Genomic DNA, 20328 nt, shown 5'->3' with positions numbered 1-20328 from the left:
TGGCAACGTTTTTCTACGGTTTCTTACCAGCTTCCCAACATATACTAGCATTCCACCATCAATATAGCAGTAAGACAGAGCAGGAAGAGAGAGATTTCCTCGGCCTCAGAGGAACCCTGACTGCTGCTTTCCCCACAATGCTCCTTCCCTTACCTCATTGGGTTCTACAGCCACTGCTTCCTCTCCGCTACCATGGAAAGATGGATGAGGAGGTCTTGCTGGCATCTTTCTGTCACCTGCGAGAAATAAAGGGAGGTGGGAGACCATGAGTGCATGCTTTCCTCAGAGGCGAATTAGTGCATCTCTAACCACAGATGGACCAAAGAAATAGTGTCACCTGCTGAGTGCATGTGAGACACTGGTATCCATTTCATATTTTAATTGTGCAAAAATACACAATTCAGTGTCTTCTCTAAGATGATTAAAAGAACCTGCAGATTAGTTTCAAAATCCACAGAATGTGATCAAACAGAGAAAAAAACTATTCCTCCTTACCCAGTGGCCTCTCTCTGGTGTCCAACGGAGTCCTCTGTGTCTCAAAGGAATCTAAGCCCACTTCTGCAAACAGATCCTTTCCCTGAAGAAGCAACAAAGATTAAAGCAGAGAATGGGGAGATGGATTAGAAAAGGAATGTCTGAGGGGGAAAATCTGGTGGTATCTGAGATCATTCCTTGGATGCTTTCCAAAAAAAGGATGGGCCATTAGGAGAGAATTTGGGTATACTCTGCCTCCTTTTCAGAGCCCCTTAGGATTATCCAGAGGAAAGTCTCTCTCACCTGCTGCTCTGCCTGCTTCCTCTCCTCTGCCTGACTCAGGAGGAATCCTTCGGCCAGGGCCACCGCCTGGGAACTGGTCTCCGCTCCACATTCCCTCACCCAGCTCTCCATCTCTGGTGGAAGGACAGCCAGGAACTGCTCCAAGATCACCAGGTCCAGCATCTCAGCTTTTGTGTGCCTTTCTGGCTTCAGCCACTTATGGCAAAGGTGGTGGAGTCGGCTACAAACCTCTCTGGGTCCTCTGGCCTCCTGGTAGCAGAACTGCCTGAACTGCTGGCTCTGCACATCTGAGTGGAGGGTGTCCTCCTCACCCAGGATCTTCTGCATGGAGCTTTCCCTGAATCCTTCACTGCTCTCGGTTTTGATGGCATGGTCTCTTCCTGCTTCAGGGCCAGCTGAGTCTTGCTCATCCATCTGGGTTCTCAGGAAGTCTCCAAGAGATCGGAAGGAAGCCTTGGTCTTCTGCCAAGTTCTGTCTGCCCTCATGAGAAGTGCTATCAAATCCTACAAAGCAAATACATTGTTCTGTTATAAAATTCATAACACTGTCAGGAGAAGAAAAAAGAAAGCATGGTTGAGACTTGCTAGGATCAAGGCCTGTACCCCCTCACAGCTCAGATTCTTAGCTTTCTTCAAGAAACAAGCAGGCAAGAAGGAGAAGCAAGCCTCTAGCCCACCTAGAAGGAAAGTTACCATGCAAAATGTGCAGGCAACTGAAGGGATTTCTGTGCCAAGAATGAGCCTGGTTGAATGAGCCTGTGCTATGAATGAGCCTCCTGCCTTTCAGTATTTTCAGTACAGTGGTGCCCCGCAAGACGAACGCCTCGCAAGACGGAAAACCCGCTAGACGAAAGGGTTTTCCGTTTTGGAGGCGCTTCGCAAGACGAATTTCCCTATGGGCTTGCTTCGCAAGACGACAGCCCATAGGGAAATCTCCGGGACAGTGGGGAAGCGCAGCTCGTCTTCCCCGCTGTCCTCGGACCTCCTCCGAAGCCTGGCGGCGGGGCGGGGACACCTCCTCCCGCCGCCGGGCTTCGGAAGGATGCCCCGATGCCGGGCGGCGAGGCGGGAACGCCTCCCCCCGCCGCCCGGCATCGGAACGATGTCCCGAAGCCGAGCGGCAGGGCGGGAAAGTCTCCCCCCGCCGCCCGGCATCGGAACGATGTCCCGAAGCCGAGCGGCGGGGCGGGAAAGTCTCCCCCCGCCGCCCGGCATCGGAACGATGTCCCGAAGCCGAGCGGCGGGGCGGGAACGCCTAACCCCCGCCGCCCGGCTTCGGGGCGGGAAAGCCTCCCCCCGCCACCTGGCATCGGAACGATGTCCCGAAGCCGGGCGGCGGGGCGAGAAAGCCTCCCCCCGCCGCCTGGCATCGGAACGATGTCCCGAAGCCGGGCGGCGGGGCCGCGAAGCCTGGGCGCGCTGGCAACTCTCCGCAAGGAGCGCTCCCGCTGCTTGCGGAGAGGTCCGCGAAGCCTGTCCTGGACCTCTTCTGAAGGCAGGCGGGGGGCAAAAGTCTTTGTCCCCCCTGCTTGCCTTCCCAGGGGCTTTTAAATCGCCCGGACAGCGGAGAAGTCCTCCGCTGTCCCGGGCGATTTTAAAATGCCGCCCGCCAGAAGAGGTCGGGGGAAGGCGGTTTCCATAGGAACGCATTAATTGATTTTCAATGCATTCCTATGGAAAACCGTGCATCGCAAGACGAAAAACTCGCAAGACGAAGAGACTTGCGGAACGAATTAATTTCGTCTTGCGAGGCACCACTGTATATGAATCAAGTCAGAACAGTAACTGACAAGTGAGTCATTTGTGCAGATTGTAATTTGGACCCTAGGCTAGAAAGGGGGTTCCAACCCTGGGGTCCTCAAGAGCTGCTCTCCCTCCCATCACCCCTTGGAATCTCCAACAATCACAAGATTTCATTTCCCAGAAGGTGGAAGAAGCAACAAGGGGGTCATCTATCTTGGATCTGGTCCTCACCAGCAGGGAAGTACTGGGAAACTTGGGATTACCTGCCTAGATCAAGGGAAGTAACTGTCTCACTCTATCCTGCCCTGGTCAAACCACACCTGGAATACTGTGTCCAGTTTTGGGTGCCACAATTTAAGAAGGATGTGGACAAGCTGGAACATGTGCAGAGGAGGGTGACCAATGTGATCAAGGGTCTGGAAACCAAGCCTGATGAGGAAGGGTTGAGGGAGCCGAGTATGTTTAGCCTGGAAAAGAGGAGACTGAGAGAAGAGGTATGGTCTAAATTTAAACACAAATCATTATCTTCACTTTGAACGCTCCTCCCATGTTCATGCATAGACCAACACTTTATTCTGTTATATTGTTAAGAGAAGGGGGAAATTACTCTTCCTCATTAAACAAGGGCTCCTGACTAGGAATTTGTCCATGTGTTGATGACGGTTAACTCTGCTCTCTCCTGTTTCCCTTTTTTTCTGGCTTTGTTTAAACCCATTCACGAACCAGGAACTCATGCACTGACCATCTATAATTCAACATATGTTGTGGATTTCCCTGCAAATTTATTATAGTATTTTTGTGATCTAGAGATGACACGAAAAGACTCCATCTATTTATTTGTATCATTTATTACTCCTACGACCATAGCTTATAAAACCCAATAAAAAGTTATTCCATAAGAAAAGGGGAAAGACAACAGGCAGAGACTCAGGCCCCGTCTGCACTGTGTTTGCAAAGCAGGATCAGAGCATTTCGAAGAGCCCTGGCTTCCTCCACAGAATCACGGGAACCATGAATCGGCGTCATTACTCTTTTAAAACCATCTACATGGTTTTGTATGTTTTGTGATATTATATGCATTGAGACTTTCCTTTATTTTTATAGATTATGTATTAGTAATTCTTTATTGTAACTGATAAGTATATATTGTTTGTTATTTGCTTATGTTTAATTTTACTGTTTCCTATTAGATTATAGTAATTATTATAGTGAGAGCGGGACCATAAAGAAGGCTGATGCTTCTTTATGCTTTGGCTGATGCCGAAGAATTGATGCTTCTGAATTATGGTGTTGGAGGAGACTCTTGAGAGTCTCATGGACTGCAAGAAGATCAAACCTATCCATTCTTAAGGAAATCAGCCCTGAGTGCTCACTGGAAGGACAGATTGTGAAGCTGCGGCTCCAAGACTTTGGCCACCTCATGAGAAGAGAAGACTCCCTGGAAAAGACCCTGAAGTTGGGAATGATGGAGGGCACAAGGAAAAGGGGACGACAGAGGGCGAGATGGTGGGACAGTGTTCTCAAAGCAACCAGCATGAGTTTGACCAAACTGGGGGAGGCAGTGGAAGACAGGAGTGCCTGGCGTGCTCTGGTCCAGGGGGTCACGAAGAGTTGGACACTAAACAACAACAACAATTAGATTATAATGCATTATTGAATATTGTTTTATTTTATATAAGTTGTTTTTTTTAATCTTACTGTGACTTTTTATATTGGATTGGATTTTTATTATTTATTGTTTTGTTGTGTTCTAATACGTGTTGGAAGCTGAACAGAGTGGCTGGGGCAAACTAGCCAGATGGGGCGGGGTATAATAATAATCATCATTGTTATTTAGCTTGGTGGGCATCCCTGCCTCCTGCCGAGGGCGTTCCGTAGGTTTAACTCTTCGGCGCATGAAGACGCACTTTTTCTGCCCTCCATCTTCCAACATTTCTTATTTATTTACTGCATGGGTCAAGTTGCGTTTATTGTTTGGGTGGATTTTATGTCGGAATGTTTCCGTCTGGCTGCAACCTCTTCTAACAGGTGTGGCTGATTCCTAGATCTGCAGGGGGGCTGTTTGCAGCCCATTGTTCCCTCGCCAAAGCGGCGAGCATCGCATCTCTACAAAGAGCACCGTTGCAAACCTCCTCCTGAAAACTCGCCCCTTCCCTGGCTTCCCTCCCCATGCATGACATGCACAGGACCCTCTCGAATACATCCCCCCCCCGGCTGCCCTGGGACCCCCTTCTGCCCCCTGCACCCAAAGGGGGAAGAGAGAGGAGACTCACCTGATCCCCCGAGGGGGGCACCAAGGCAGCCCTTGCGCAGGAGACAGACAAAACTTGCAGGAAGTGACGCGGGGGAGGGAGCTTTGCTCGGCAGGATCTGGCCCCACCCACTCCGCGATCTCCTTCCCCCTCTAGTAATCCGGCTCAGCTCCTTTTAACCCTTGCAAATATGAGCCACCAAGCACACCCCTCTCTGCGCTTTCTCTCTCCGAAGCAGATCTGTGCATTGGGGGGCTGTCCTGGCTGGGCTCTGAGCTGCTCCCTCCCTTGGCCAGAAACAGAAGGAGCAGCAGCAGCTGGAAGGGAAAAGGGCTCTGCAAGAAGCAGGAGTCGCCTTCCTAGGGGAGGAGGGGGGGTCATCCCAGTGGGGCTTTCATGCACCTTCGTGTATTTCCCCTTGTACTGAGGAACACTCCATGTTGTTAAACAGGGACGACACGTGTGTGTGTGAGAGAGAGAGAGAGAGGAGGAGAGAAGGAAAGCGCTTTCTACAATCCGGACCAGCAGAACATCGCTGCCTTTCCGTAAGGTTGCCTGGGGCTGTTGTCTCTCCGATTGAGTGCTACGCCAGGCTCCAAGGCAGCCCTTGGATGTTAAGCCACGCTTCCTCCGTCGTTTTGTAGCTGACAACCTCAGCACACTCCCAAAATTCAAAACATATTTTTGCTTTTTTTCATTTATTCCATAAAATCTATTCAAAAGCTTGGTTAATATAAGGTAGGTGTATCTCACTGCAAGCTTCAGTTTTTTGGTAGGGGAAGTGGCATATAAGCTAAGCTGTAAATTTCGTTCTTCAATTTAAAGCCAGTTGGAACTAGCACTTCAGGTCCCCCAGCTTCATAAATAAATAAATAAAAATAACACACGTACATCAGAATAACACATAAGAATCTATTATCCCCATTCCAGCCAAAGGTGACAGAATTCATCAGCTGCAATCCAGCAGTTTCACGCTGCAATCTCTTTTTGAAATTCTCCTCTTGGAGAACAAAAGGTCCTGGGAGAAAAGGTTTTGGGAAAGAGTTGTATTCTCCCACACTTTAATAAGCTTTGGCTTGCAGATGCTCAAATGATCAATGAAGGGCACAATCTGCCTTCCTGTAGCTGCAGGCATGCAGCAAACATGCACAAATGTTCTCAGGGCACAGCTGATCTCAATGCCAGTGACACAGCATCAGAGGAAAAACTGAGTTAAGCAGCACTGTAACTGTAGGGCTAAGTATCCCCATTTGTTTGCTGAATCCATTGAAATTCTAACAAGGGCAGGGTGAAAGCACTGTGTGCGAGGAGCTACATCCAGTTTTTTAAAAAGCCTCAGAACTCCATCCTAGGGGCAATAACGCTTTAGAAACTTAAGTTTTCAGCTCTGCCCCAGCAGGAATATCTTGAGGAGCCAGAAGCTTAGATGAGATCCCAATTTTAGAGAGGCGGGTATAAAAAAAGCGAAACCCATTGACCTATGGTTTCATGTGGCAGAGACTAAGTTCACAGGAGAGCCATCTTAGAATCAACAAGGGAGGTGTCTCTCACTGCAAGCTTCAGTTTTTTGGTAGGGGAAGGAAGAATGGCATATAAGCTATAGATTCAGCTCTAAGTTTCGTTCTTCAGTTAGAACTAGTTCAGCTTTTCAAAACCAGAGTGTAAATTATTCCCCACTTAACCAAGACCCACATTCCTCTCTGCTGTCTACTGGAAAAGTAGGACTTGGAACGTGCTTTCGTCTCCCTGACCAAAATGCCCAGAGTGATCCTGCGTTGGTGAATGAAATCAAGGAAGCATCCAAAAGAGTGAGGGCAGAAGGAAATTTAATGAATTTTTTGACATACAATAAAAGTCAGACTAGTCTACATGTCAGGCAGCAGAGGAAACAGCCCCTACAGCAGGTTGCCAGGAACAGACAATGAAAAGTCCTTACCATCTGCTTTTTATTCAGTATTTACAGACAGAGGCTTGGAACACAGCCTCTGGGACTAATGGTGTTGTCCTGCGTGACTCTCCACTCCCTGGGAGCCAGTGTGGTGTAGTGGTTAAGAGCAGTAGTCCCGTAATCTGGTGAACCGGGTTTGCTTCCCTGCTCCTCCACCTGCAGCTGCTGGGTGACCTTGGGCCAGTCACACTCCTCTGAAGTCTCTCAGCCCCACTCACCTCACAGAGTGTTTGTTGTGGGGGAGGAAGGGAAAGGAGATTGTTAGCCGCTTTGAGACTCCTTAAAGGGAGTGATAAAGCGAGATATCAAATCCAAACTCCTCTTCTTCTTCTTCTTCTTCCCTTTTTCTCCCTCATTTGTCACCTTCTCCCCTACAGGTGGCGCTGAGGGCCCTTTGCTCTACAGTGGTACCTCGGGTTAAGAACTTAATTTGTTCTGGAGGTCTGTTTTTAACCTGAAACTGTTCTTAACCTGAAGCATCACTTTAGCTAATGGGGCCTCCTGCTGCTGCTGCACCGCCAGAGCATGATTTCTGTTCTCATCCTGAAACAAAGTTCTTAACCCGAGGTAATATTTCTGGGTTAGCAGAGTCTGTAACCTGAAGAGTATGTAACCCGAGGTACCACTGTACTTTCAAGGCTTGCCGGGTTCTGGGAGAGGGGGGGTCTAGAATGCTTTCTAAAGACACTGTGTCTGTCAGCTGTTGCCCTCCTAGTGATTCCTCTTCCTCCTCCTCAGCTCCTCTTATTTCCCAGCTTTCCCCCTCATCTGCCTCTGAGCTGTGACCTCCCTCAAACCCCTGTTGTAATTCTGAACTGTCTTCTTCTCTGGAAAGGTCAGGCTGGGGAGACGTCTCCACCATTCCTCCTCTGCCCAATCCCTAACACCATGGAACAGGGACAAAAAACAAGCCAACCAGAATGGATGCAGAGGAGGATGACCAAGACATTCAAGGGTCTGGAAACCAAGCCTTATGAGGAATGGTCAGCCTAGAAAAGAAGACACTGAGAAGAGATATAATAGCCATCTTCAAATATCTCAAGGGCTGTCTCATGGAAGAGGGGACAAGATGAAGAAAGCCTGTTTCATTCTGCTCTGGAAGATAGGACCTGAAGCAATGGATGCAAGTTGCAAGAAAAGAGAATCAGACTAAACATCAGGAAGAACCTTCTACGGGTAAGAGCTATTCAACGGTGGAACAGGCTGCCTCAGAAGGAGGTGGGTTCTCCTTCCATGGAGGTTTTTAAGCAGAGGTTGCATGCTCATCTGCCATAGTGTAGATTCCTGCATTCCAGGTGGGTGGACTAGACAACACACAGAATCCTCTCAAATGCTACAGCTCTATAATCCTGAGACTCTATGGTTCTCCTCAATGTGAGTTTCTTGATGGAAAGTGAAACTGGAGCTATGGCTGAAGCTCATTTCACACTACAAGCATTTCCATGGTTTCCAACATATGAATTCTTTGACGGTGAGTGGGTAAAGCTCTTTCTACATTCCAAAACTTATATGGTTTCTCCCCATGGTAAGTTAATTGATGAGAAGTGAGACTGGCCCTCTGATTGAAGCTCTTCCACATTCCAAGGACCGATATGGTTCCTTCTCATATGAATTCTTTGATGGTACATAAGACTGGCTCTCTGAGTGAAGCTCTTTCCACATTCCAGGCACTGATATGGTTTCTCCCCTGTATGAATCCTTTGATGGGAAGTCAGACTATCTTTCCGACTGAAGTTCTTTCCACATTCCAAACAAGGATAGGGATTCTCCCCAGTGTGTATTATTTGGTGGGAAGTGAGCATTGTCTTCCAGCTGAACCTCTTTCCACACTCCAAGCACTCATATGGTTTCTCTCCTGTATGTATTCTTTCATGGTACATGAGACCAGCTCTGTGAGTGAACCTCTTTCCACACTCCAAGCACTGATATGGCTTCTCCCCTGTATGAATTCTGTAATGGGAAGTGAGCTCACTCTTCTGACGGAAATTCTTTCCACATTCCAGGCAAAGATAAGGTTTTCCCCCTGTATGAACTTTTTGATGAGAAGTGAGAATATTCTTCCCATAGAACCCCTTCCCACATTCCAAGCACTGATATGGTTTCTCTCCTGTATGAATTCTTTGATGGGAAGTGAGACTATCCTTCCGACTGAAGCTCTTTCCGCATTCTAAGCACGGATAGGTGTTCTCCCCTGTGTGAATTATCTTGTGGGAAGTGAGCATATTCTTCCAGCTGAACCTCTTTCCACATTCCAAGCACTCATATGGTTTCTCCCCTGTATGAATTCTTTGATGGGACATGAGACCAGCTTTGTGAGCGAAGTTCTTTCCACATTCCAAGCACTTATATGGTTTCTCCCCTGTATGTATTCTTTTATGGGACATGAGAGCGGCCCTCTGGGTGAAGCTCTTTCCACATTCTAAGCAGTGATATGGTTTATCCCCTGTATGAATCCTTTGATGGAGAGTGAGACTATCCTTGCGACTGAAGCTCTTTCCACATTCCAAGCACTGATAGGGATTCTCCCCTGTGTGAATTATTTGGTGGGAAGTGAGCATATTCTTCCAACTGAACTTTTTCCCACACTCCAAGCACTCATATGGTTTCTCCCCTGTATGGAATCTTTGATGGTACACGAGGCCAGCTCTGTGAGTGAAGCTCTTTCCACATTCCATGCACTCATATGGTTTCTCCCCCGTATGAGTTCTTTGATGGGAAGTGAGTTCACTCTTCTGACGGAAACTCTTTCCACATTCCAAGCACTGATAGGGTTTATCCGCTGTATGAATTTTTTCATGAGAAGTGAGCATATTCTTCCCATAGAACCCCTTCCCACATTTTAAGCACTGATATGGTTTCTCCCCTGTATGAATTCTTTGATGGGAAGTGAGACTATCCTTCTGACGGAAGCTCTTTCCGCATTCCAAGCACGTATAGGGTTTCTCCCCTGTATGAATTCTTTGATGGAAAGTTAGACTTTGCTTCCGACTGAAGCTCTTTCCACATTCCATGCACTGATACGGTTTCTCCCCTGTATGAATTCTTTGATGGAAAGTGAAAGCATCCTTTCGACTGAAGCTCTTTCCACATTCCAAACACTGATAGGGTTTTTCTCCTGTATGAATTTTTTGGTGGGAAGTGAAACTTCTCTTCCAACTGAAACTCTTTCCACATTCTTGGCACTGATATGGTTTCTCTGTGCTGTGAGTTATTTGATGAGAAGTGAGGTTGGATTTCCGACAGAAGTTCTTTCCACATTCCGAACACTGATATTGTTTCTTCCCCAAGAGATTTGTTAGATTGGAAGTGGAGTGGGAGCTCTGACTCAATTTCTTTCCAGACCCTGAATATTTAAGTGGCTTCTCCTGTGTGTGGATTCTGTCGGGATCTCCCCCATTCTTCATTTGCAATTCTTCAGCACCTGCAACCAAGAGAGAAATTCATTAGAGCTTCAGGAAGAAATGCAGCTCTTTAATATTGGAGCAACAAAGATAAAAAAAGCCAGGATCTTTTCTTTTACGTCTTTTGTTGAGCCGAAACATCTCCAATCTCATGTCATTTGTCAAACAAAAATGGAAACAACAAAAGCAAAAAACCTGACTGAAGTTTCTTCAACTTCCCAAACAACTTCCCAAACAACTTTAAAGCCTACATTTTAAAATGCTTGGGCAGTTCAGTCCAGCCAGATCAAGGTTTAAAAAGGCAAAAGGAAGAATATTTGCAGACCAAACAGCAGATAGCGCCACATCCAACGTGAGCTGCGAGAGTCTTAGAATCCCAGATGCTAGAAGTAGCATTGTTGAAATACATCAAGATATAGGTTTGTTACATAGAATTTCAAAACAGATATCACAATCCAACAGGGAGCGTTACCAAGAGACTCCATGATCCCACCATTCTCCTCCATGACTTCCTTATGCAGAGCTCTCTGGTCGGGATCCAGCAACGCCCATTCCTCGTCTGTAAAATGAACAGCTACATCTTCAAAGCACACTGGACCCTAAAAGGAAAAGAAAAGTATCTTCCTCTTAGCTTAAAGATCATCTACCACACAGGTAATGACTGACCAGTAAGAGTGTCATCAACACCAAGAAAGGTCCTAGAAGAGAGAATGAAACAGTCGGTCTGTGAGCTCTTAGAAAAGGCAGATTAAAATAAATAAAGAGAAACCCATTAAAAAGAAGAGGCTTTTTAAATATCTTCTAAAATAATTGTTTTAATTTATTTCGACTACGGCAGACCACCATGGCTACCTACTTGAACCACTGATCTAGGGCAGTGATGGCAAACCTTTTAGAGACCGAGTGCCCAAACTGCAACCAAAACCCACTTATTTATCACAAAGTGGCAACATGGCAATTAACCTGTATATCTCATTTTTTCTGTGTGTTTCACATTTCTTCTTTACGACTGCTGTTGTAATAAATAATCCTTCATAAAAGTTATTGCATTACATTCTTCATTAAATTATATTTCTGTTGATATATAATTTTATGGTATAACTCAGTGCTTTTTTTCTTTAAAAATGTTTAGGGGTGCTCTCATTTTGACTCAAGAAAATCATCACAGGGGGGAAATGAATACAGTTCAAATCTGGAAAAATAAATAGAGTGAATTTCTTCTCCGGTTAAATTCACAAAATGTTTAGGGAGATGCGTCCCTATAGAAAAAAAGCGCCGGTATTACTCCAAAACAAAGTGGTGTTCTGAGCCATCAAACCTCGGATACACATTGTTCCCAATAGGTTCCACAATTTTGGCCACTAGTGTACACTGGAGGGCTGTACTAAGAGCCACCTTCTCCCAATTTTTAATATGAGATAATAATGATTATCTGCATGCGCACATACAAATATAAATAAATAAATAAACCCAGCCAGATGGGCAGGGTATAAATAATATATTATTATTTCTCTGTTGGCTTCCAAGGGAAAGCCCATCGAACATGTAAACCCAGCAGCCCCTTCTTAGGTTGCCGTCTTTATACACTTACTGACCTGGGAGTTAAGCCCTGCTGAACTTAAGGCAGCTTACTCCTGAGTAGGAAAAACAGACTGGCAGGTTAGGGTTACCTCATCTGGTTCTACAGCCACTGCTTCCTCTCCGCTACCATGGAAAGATGGATGAGGAGGTCTTGCTGGCATCCCTCTGTCACCTGCAAGAAATAAAGGGAGGTGGGAAACCACGAGTGCATGCTTTCCTTAGAGGCGAATTAGTGCATCTCTAACCACAGATGGACCAAAGAAATAGTAGTAGTAGTAGTAGTAGTAGTAGTAATAATAATAATAATTTTATTTATACTGCGCCCTCCCCAGCCAAGGCCGGGCTCAGGGCGGCTAACAAGCAATAATAAAAACAAGTTGAATGAATACAACTTAAAAACAAGATTAAAATACAACATTAAAATATTGAAACATTAAAATATTAAAATGCAGCCTCATCACAGGAGGAGAAAAGGGAAAAGGGAAAAGAAAGAGGGGGAGGGAATCAAACTGGCTCCAAGCCAAAGGCCAGGCGGAACAACTCTGTCTTACAGGCCCTGCGGAAAGAAATCAGATCCTGCAGGGCCCTGGTCTCATGAGGCAGAGCGTTCCACCAGGCCGGAGCCAGAGTTGAAAAGGCCCTGGCTCTGGTCGAAGCCAATCTAACTTCCTTAGGGCCCGGGACCACTAGGGTGTTGCTATTTATGGACCTTGAGGCTCTCCGTGGGGCAGACCGGGAGAGGCGGTCCCGTAGGTACGAGGGTCCCAGGCCGTGAAGGGCTTTAAAGGTCAAAAGCAGCACCTTAAATCTGACCCTGTACTCCACCGGGAGCCAGTGCAGCTGGAAAAGCACTGGGTGCTTTTAGTAGTAAAAGGTAAAGGCAAAGGACCCCCGGACGGTAAAATCCAGTCAAAGGGGACTATGGGGTGAAGCGCTCATCTCACTGCAGGCTGAGGGAGCCGGCATTTGTCCTCAGACAGCTTTCAGGGTCATGTGGCCAGCAGGACTAAACTGCTTCTGGCACAACAAGACACCATGACAGAAGTCAGAGCGCACGAAAACACTGTTTAATTTCCTGCCGCAGCGGCACTTATTTACAGTGGTACCTCACGTTAAGAACTTAATTCTTTCTGGAGGTCCGTTCTTTGTCATGTGACAAAGACACAGGAGAGGAGAAGCAGCAAAGCAGGCTGGGAGGTGCAGGGACTGCACAATCATTTGGGCCTACTAAAGTTTTTCAGGCCTAACTGCTAGCTGTGGAGTCACTCTGACATGTGACTCATTCTCCTTATAAGTAGCAGCCATTTTCTCTCTCTGTTCTCAGGAAGATTTCAGTCAGAGTCAGTTGTGAGCAGAGTCAGTCCGTAATCTCAGTCAAACTGTTTGGAACCATGTTGTTTATGAAGAAGTTTATTTTAACTCAGTAAAGCTCTTATTCTTTCACTTAAAAACTCTGCATTATTAATTTACTCTGTGCGTCATTCTTAACCTGAAACGGTTCTTAACCTGAAGCACCACTTTAGCTAATGGGGCCTCCTGCTGCCGCTTCCGCCGTGTGATTTCTGTTCTCATCCTGAAGCAAAGTTATTAACCTGAAGTACTATTTCTGGGTTAGCAGAGTCTGTAACCTGAAGCGTCTGTAACCGGAGATACCACTATCTACTTCCACTGGTGTGCTTTTGAACTTCTAGGTTGGCAGAAGTTGGGATAGAGCAACAGGACCTCACTCTGTCAGGGGATTCGAACTGCTGACCTTGCTGTCAGCAAGTCCAAGAGGAGGCTCAGTGGTTTAGACCACAGCGCCACCTGCTGAGTGCATGCAAGATTCTTGTACCCATTTTATATTTTTATATTTTATATAAAGTATTTTATGTTTTTGTTAAATAGTGGGTAGACATAGCAGATGACGCAGCGATTTCTTCAAAGCAGCTCTTTATTTGTAAGCTGGAACAGAACTGAACAGCAAACAGCTCAGCCGGCCTGCTTTTATAGGCAGCCGGCTGTCAACATTGTAGCAACAACAACCCAGGGTTTCCCGCCTAAAGTAACTGATGTGGACCTGAGTGAAAACTACATACACAATACTCCTTTTGGCCAGGGTGAAAACTTCAATACATAACAGTTTTAATCTAAGAAGATTAAAAGAACTCGCAGATTAGTTTCCAAAACCACAGAGTGTGACCAAATGGAAAAAAAAAACCTTCCTCCTTACCCAGTGGCCTCTCTTTGGTGTCGAATGGAATCCTATCTGTCTCAAAGGAATCAATGTCCATTTCTGCAAACAGATCCTTTTCCTGAAAGAGCAACAAGGATTCAAAACAGAGAATGGGTCGAAGGATTCAGAAAGGATTGACAGTGGCAAACACTTTAGGGTATAAGAGATCATTCCTAGGATGTTTCCCCCCTAAAATATGGACCATTAGGAGAGAATTTGGGGATACTCTCCCTCATATTCGGAACTCCTTGACAGCATCCAGAGAAAAGTCTCTCTCACCTGCTGCTCTGCCTGCTTCCTCTCCTCTGCCTGACTCAGGAGGAATCCTTCGGCCAGGGCCACCGCCTGGGAACTGGTCTCCGCTCCACATTCCCGCACCCAGCTCTCCATCTCTGGTGGAAGGACGGCCAGGAACTGCTCCAAGATCACCAGGTCCAGCATCTCAGCTTTTGTATGCCTTTCTGGCTTCAGCCACCGACAGTCAAGGTTGTAGAGTCGGCTGCAAACCTCTCTGGGTCCTCTGGCCTCCTGGTAGCAGAACTGCCTGAACAGCTGGCTATGCACATCTGAGCGAAGGGTGTCCTCCTCACCCAGGATCTTCTGCATGGAACTTTCCCTGAATCCTTCGCTGCTCTCAGTTTTGATGGCATGTTCTCTTCCTGCTTCAGGGCCAGCTGAGTCTTGCTCATCCATCATGGCTCCCAGGAAGCCTCCAAGAGGTTGGAAGGGACCCTTGGTCTTCTGCCAAGTTCCGTTTGTCCTTATGAGAGCTGCTAGCAAATCCTACAAAGCAAATATATTGTTCTGTTGTAAAATCCATACACTGTCAAGAGAAGATAAGATGTTCCTTAAGCAAGCATGGTTGAGTCTTGCTAAGAACCAAGCCTGGACTCCACCCCACAGCCCAGACTCTGAGCTTTCTGTAACAAGCAAATAAAAAAAAGGAAGAAGTAGGAAAAGCAAGCCTCTAGCCCACCTAGAAGGAAAATTACCATGCAAAATGTGGAGGCAACTGAAGGGATTTCTGTGCCAAGAATGAGCCTGGTTGCTCCTGCCTTTCAGTATTTTCAGTATATGAATCAGTCAGAACAGTAACTGACAAGTGAGTCATTTGTACAGAGTGTAATTTGGACACTAGGCTAGAAGGGGGGTTCCAACCCTGGGGTCCTCAAGAGGTGCTCTCCCTCCAACCACCCCTTGGAATCTCCAACATTCACAAGATTTCATTTCCCAGAAGGTGGAAGAAGCAACAAGGGGGTCATCTATCTTGGATCTGGTCCTCACCAGCAGGGAAGTACTGGGAAACATAGGACCTAGCCAGAACAAGGGAAGTAACCGTCTCACTCTATTCTGCCCTGGTCAGACCACACCTGGAATACTGTGTCCAGTTCTGAAGAAGAAGAGTTTGGATTTGATATCCCGCTTTATCACTACCTGAAGGAGTCTCAAAGCGGCTAACAATCTCTTTTTCCTTCCTCCCCCACAACAAACACTCTGTGAGGTGAGTGGGGCTGAGAGACTTCAGAGAAGTGTGACTGGCCCAAGGTCACCCAGCAGCTGCAGGTGGAGGAACGGAGACGCGAACCCGGTTCCCCAGATTAGAGACTACCGCTCTTAACCACTACACCACACTGGCTCTCAGTGGGCGCCACAATTTAAGAAGGATGTGGACAAGCTGGAACATGTGCAGAGGAGGGTGACCAATGTGATCAAGGGTCTGGAAACCAAGGCTGATGAGGAAGGGTTGAGGGAGCCGAGTATGTTTAGCCTGGGAAAGAGGAGACTGAGAGAAGAGGTATGGTCTAAATTTAAACACAAATCATTATCTTCACTTTGAACGCTCCTCCCATGTTCACGCATAGACCAACACTTTATACTGTTATATTGTTAAGAGAAGGGGGAAATTACTCTTCCTCGTTAAACAAGGGCTCCTGACTAGGAATTTGTCCATGTGTTGATGACGGTTAACTCTGCTCTCTCCTGTTTCCCTTTTTTCTGGCTTTGTTTAAACCAATTCACGAACCAGGAACTCATGCACTGACCATCTATAATTCAACATATGTTGTGGATTTGCCTGCAAATTTATTATAGTATTTTTGTGGTCTAGAGATGACTCCATCTACCGGTATTTATTTGTATCATTTATTACTCCTATGATCCTTGTTATAAAACCCAATAAAAATGTTATTCCACAAGGGAAGGGGAAAGACAACACAGAGAGACCCACGCCTCGTCTGCACTGTGTTTGCAAAGCAGGATCAGAGCAATTATGTGCTGCAGGATCAGACCTCTTTAAAGAGCCCTGGCCTCCTCCAAAGAATCCTGGGAACTGTAGTTTGTTAAGGATGCTGAGAGTTCCTAGGAGATACCCCATTAAGACTGTTTGAGTAATTCAATCTTTTCCCCAGGGAATTATAGACCAGGCAGAAGAAGCTGGTGGGAGAGGGTCTCCCAATTAACTGGGAGGGTCTCCCAATTAACGATGCTGAGGGTTGCTAAGAGGACCCCCACAAAAAAAAGGTGTTTTAAGAATGTGTGCTTCTGGTCAGGGAAATCTGGAATTGTAACTGGTCAGAGAGGGTCTCCCAGTAACTCTCAGCACTTGGGAGGGGCTGCCTCTTTCACCCCCAACCCCCCCCCCCACTTTGCTTCCTTCCCCACAGGGCCTCTCCTGCTACATTGGAATGCTTGAGTGGTGAGACCTCCAGGGGTTCTCAGCAGGGTTCCTGTTCCGTCTCAGAAGATCCTCTGGGCACCTGAGAGGCTGCATGTCTGAACAGGGACACATGTATCATCCGAGTGTCTGGATCACACCCCTTCTGGTGAATTGGGGGGGGGGCAGCTGTACTTCTAACTGAAGGAAAACAGAGGATTTTCTTGCATCTTCAGGAACTCAGCATCAGAAGACAAGAACTGCAGGATCAGGCCAAAGGGGCCCCTATTGAGCCGCCCCTCCTGCTGTTACAGGGGCCAAGAAGGGGCTTCTTCTAGGAAGCCCACCAGCAGGATCCGTGCCCAAGAGCTTCTGCCTGTGGATTCAGAAGCATCCCTGTCTCCGACTGAGGAGGGGACTAGGAGCCCCCCATCGCCCTCTCCTCCTCCATCTTCTTTTTAAAGCCATCTAGGCTAGTGGCCCATCTCTGGCTCCTGTAGGCGGGAGTTCTGCAGGTTAAACTCTGCGACGCAGGAAAAAGCACTTTCTTTTCTCTGCCCTCCACCTTCCATCTGACCGCCTAGGTCAGATTTTCGCATTTCTTGCTTATATTTTATGCCTGACTGCCTCCGTCTGGCTACATCCTCTGTTAATCAAGGTGACTGATTCATAAATATTTGCACGCTTTTTCTCCTGATCCAAAGACCCCCCCCCCCTTGCAAAGTGGCAAGCAGCGCAGCGACACAAAGGAAGGGCAGAGCCGCAGACTCCTCCCAGCCTGGATCTGCAGAGAGGAAAGGCGGGGGGGGGGGGCCAGACAGGACCCTCTGCTTCTTGACTTGGATGCCCCCCATGCATGACCTGAACAGCCGCCCCCCATGCATCCCTCTGACCCTCTTTCTCCCCAATGCACCCAAAGGGGGAAGAGAGAAGGGACTCACCGGAGGCGCCAGCAAGGAAGCGCTTGCACAGGAGGAAAACCCAAGACCCAGCCGGCTCCCCTTTCAGGGAGGACTTGGGGGGGGGGAGGAACTGATGCGCTGGAGGACTGGGGCCCCCCCACCCGGAACCTAATTTCCTCTCCTCTCTAGGAATCCAGCTCTGCTCCTTTTAACCCTTGCAAATATGAGCGCACCAAGCACACCTCTCTCTGCGCTTTCTCTCTCCAAAGCAGATCTGTGCATTGCGCGCAGCCGGAGGAGAGGCTTCTTTGGGGGGGGGGGCGCCTCCTGGCTGGGCTCTGAGCTGCTCCCTCCCTTGGCCAGAAACAGAAGGAGCAGCAGCAGCTGGAAGGGAAAAGGGCTCTGCAAGAAGCAGGGAACCCCTTGCTAGAATCTGCAGCTGGCAGTTGTCCTTTCACACCCCAAATAATCAAAACCAGACCATATATTAATTCCTAGGGTTTAGGGGTGTTTCTGGTCTCACAGTTGAGATTCACTGTTGAGACCGTGTTCATGGAAGGCAAACTTACTCGGCTAGGACCGATCGCCAAAGGAGAAGACACCCCCCCCAAAAAAAAAAACACACCCAACAGTATAAATAACAGGTTCATGGACAGATGGGTATTTTTGGGAATAATCCATTTAATGATCACATTCATCCTTAGGCTGCTTTCAACCTGTTGCAATCCTATGAGTATTTGTTGATCAATGTCTTTATTTACTTTACTGAATCTGAAATAAAGAACAATAGAAGAGGACAGGGTGGGGTGGAGAATGCTCAGAGTGTGGGGCACCCAGGAAATTCTCTGTGGGTACCAGGATATCCGACCCACCAGTCGATTTAATCCGGCTCCTGTGGCACTAGGTAAAATCCTTTTTAAAAAGCTCAACAACTTTGGTTGGCCCTCGCGCATGTTCACGTCATCAAATCTGGCCCTCTTTGAAAAAAGTTTGGGCCCCCCTGATCTAAAGTGTTTGCTGCTCCTGCTAAGGCTCTTTTTCATATCAGATGTAGGTTTTCTGCTCCACAACAGAGCTATAAGCCCTCTTTCCTTTTCAAAAAAATATTTTTTATTAGATTTTGCATTTTAAACATCAAAATTTCATATCAACTATATATAAAAAATACAATCCCCCCCCCTCCGTTATTTCCCTCAACTTCCTCTTCTGGGTTTTTTTACATCTTAACTTCTCCTGCTTGCTCTAATATATTTTAATCTTAAAATCTTTAATTTAGTTAAGACTTATACTATTCTCATTTTCACATCCTCATTATATAGTCCCATTATTTATGTTGTTGCTATAAGCCTCTTTCCTGTCAACCCCCAGCACTCTCTCAAAATTCAAAATATATTTTTTTTTACTTTTACTTATTTCATGAAATGTATACCCTGCCTGCTTGTAAAAAACAACAACAATCTCAAGGTGATTTACAAAAAGATAAAACAGGAAAATGAAGAAAACTCTACAATCATGCTTTAGAACATACAAAAAGCTAAAATACTGAAAAAAATAAAATTCACATCCATTTTCTAAGCATCTGGAAATGTGCTCACTGGTCCACAAGGTTGGCGGCCCCTGCCTAATCACAGGGATTTCTCCCTTGTGCCACAGAATATTCTCTCCGTCTCCTCTCTCTTCATGCAATAACTTGCCTGAAGCTTGCCAGTGATATTTGGCTGAATCTTTTTCAGCAACTCCTCAGGTAAATACAAAAACTAGATACACAATAGAACAAACCACCCAGAATCCCAGCTAGGCTCAAAGATTCTCAAAACTGCCTCTTGGTAGAGGCTTGGTGAGAATCTCAGCTGACACGTCTTTGGTTTTGTAGTAATAGAACTGCTCTATTCTGCCTTCACAGGACACCTGGAGTCCTGTATCCAGTTCGGGGCAGCCACGATTTGAGAAGATATGGACAATCTGAAACATGCGCAGGGAAGAGGGACCAAGGTGATCAAGAGTCTGGAAACCAAGCCTTGTGAGGCACAGTTGAGGGATCTGGATATGCTTGGCCTACAAAAGGAGACTGAGAAGAGATATGATGTCCATCTTCAAATATCTAATAGGCTGTCACATGGAACATGGAAAAAGCCTGTTTTCTCCCGGTCTGGATGGTAGGACCCAAACCAATGGATTCGAGTTACAAGAAAATAGAATACTAAATATCAGGAAGGACTTTCTGCAGGTAAGATGTATTCAGCTATGTAAGGGACTCCATCAGAAGGTGGTGGGTTCTCCTTCCTTTGAGTTTTTGAAGCAGAGGTTGAATAACTATCTGTCATAGTGGAGATTCCAGCATTCAAGGCGGAGGGACAAGATGATCCGCAGAGTCCCTTCAACTCTACAATCCTTTGATTCTCTCCACTGTGAGTTCTTTGATGGAACATCAGATTGGCATGACGGCTGAAGCCCTTTCCACATTCCAAGCACGGATATGGTTTCTCCCCCATATGGATTCTTTGATGGGAAGCGAGACGTCTCTTGGAATTGAAGCTTTTCCCACATTCTAAGCATTTAAATGGTTTCTCGCCACTGTGAGTCATTTGATGGGAAGTGAGATTGGAACTCTGAATGAAGCTCTTTCCACACTCCAAGCACTGATAGGGTTTCTCCCCTGTATGAATCCTTTGATGTGAAGTGAGACTATCCTTCCGGCCGAAGCTTTTTCCACATTCTAAGCACGGATATGGATTTTCTCCTGTATGAATTCTTTGGTGGGAAGTTAACATTTTCTTCCAATTGAACCTCTTTCCACACTCCCAGCAATGATATGGCTTCTCTCCTGTATGAATTCTTTGATGGGAAATGAGACCA

General features: G+C 46.6%; 1 protein-coding gene across 7 annotated transcripts in view; it reads right to left on the bottom strand.

The window, feature by feature from the left end:
- LOC309325899 (uncharacterized protein) overlaps positions 1-20328 on the bottom strand; it is a 77726-nt gene that overhangs the window by 6025 nt on the left and 51373 nt on the right. For 2 of the 7 annotated variants that reach the window (XM_081834249.1, XM_081834251.1), the window contains exons 4-6: positions 11792-11874; positions 10594-10720; positions 6582-10141 (exon numbers count right to left, since the gene is read on the bottom strand). In XM_081834249.1, the coding sequence (XP_081690375.1) occupies positions 8226-10141; positions 10594-10720; positions 11792-11874 (2126 nt within the window). In that variant the 3' untranslated portion in view covers positions 6582-8225. Of the gene's footprint in view, positions 1-153; positions 237-495; positions 578-6581; positions 10142-10593; positions 10721-11791; positions 11875-12808; positions 13198-13914; positions 13997-14196; positions 14701-17511; positions 17598-20328 lie in introns of those variants that run through there. The other 5 variants (XM_081834248.1, XM_081834250.1, XM_081834254.1 and 2 more) reach the window with 5 other exon arrangements.

This window comes from Podarcis erhardii, assembly GCF_964252035.2.
Source record: "Podarcis erhardii genome assembly, chromosome: 12".
In the NCBI taxonomy this organism is placed as follows: domain Eukaryota; kingdom Metazoa; phylum Chordata; class Lepidosauria; order Squamata; family Lacertidae; genus Podarcis; species Podarcis erhardii.
This window is presented reverse-complemented; position numbering and strand designations above follow the sequence as displayed.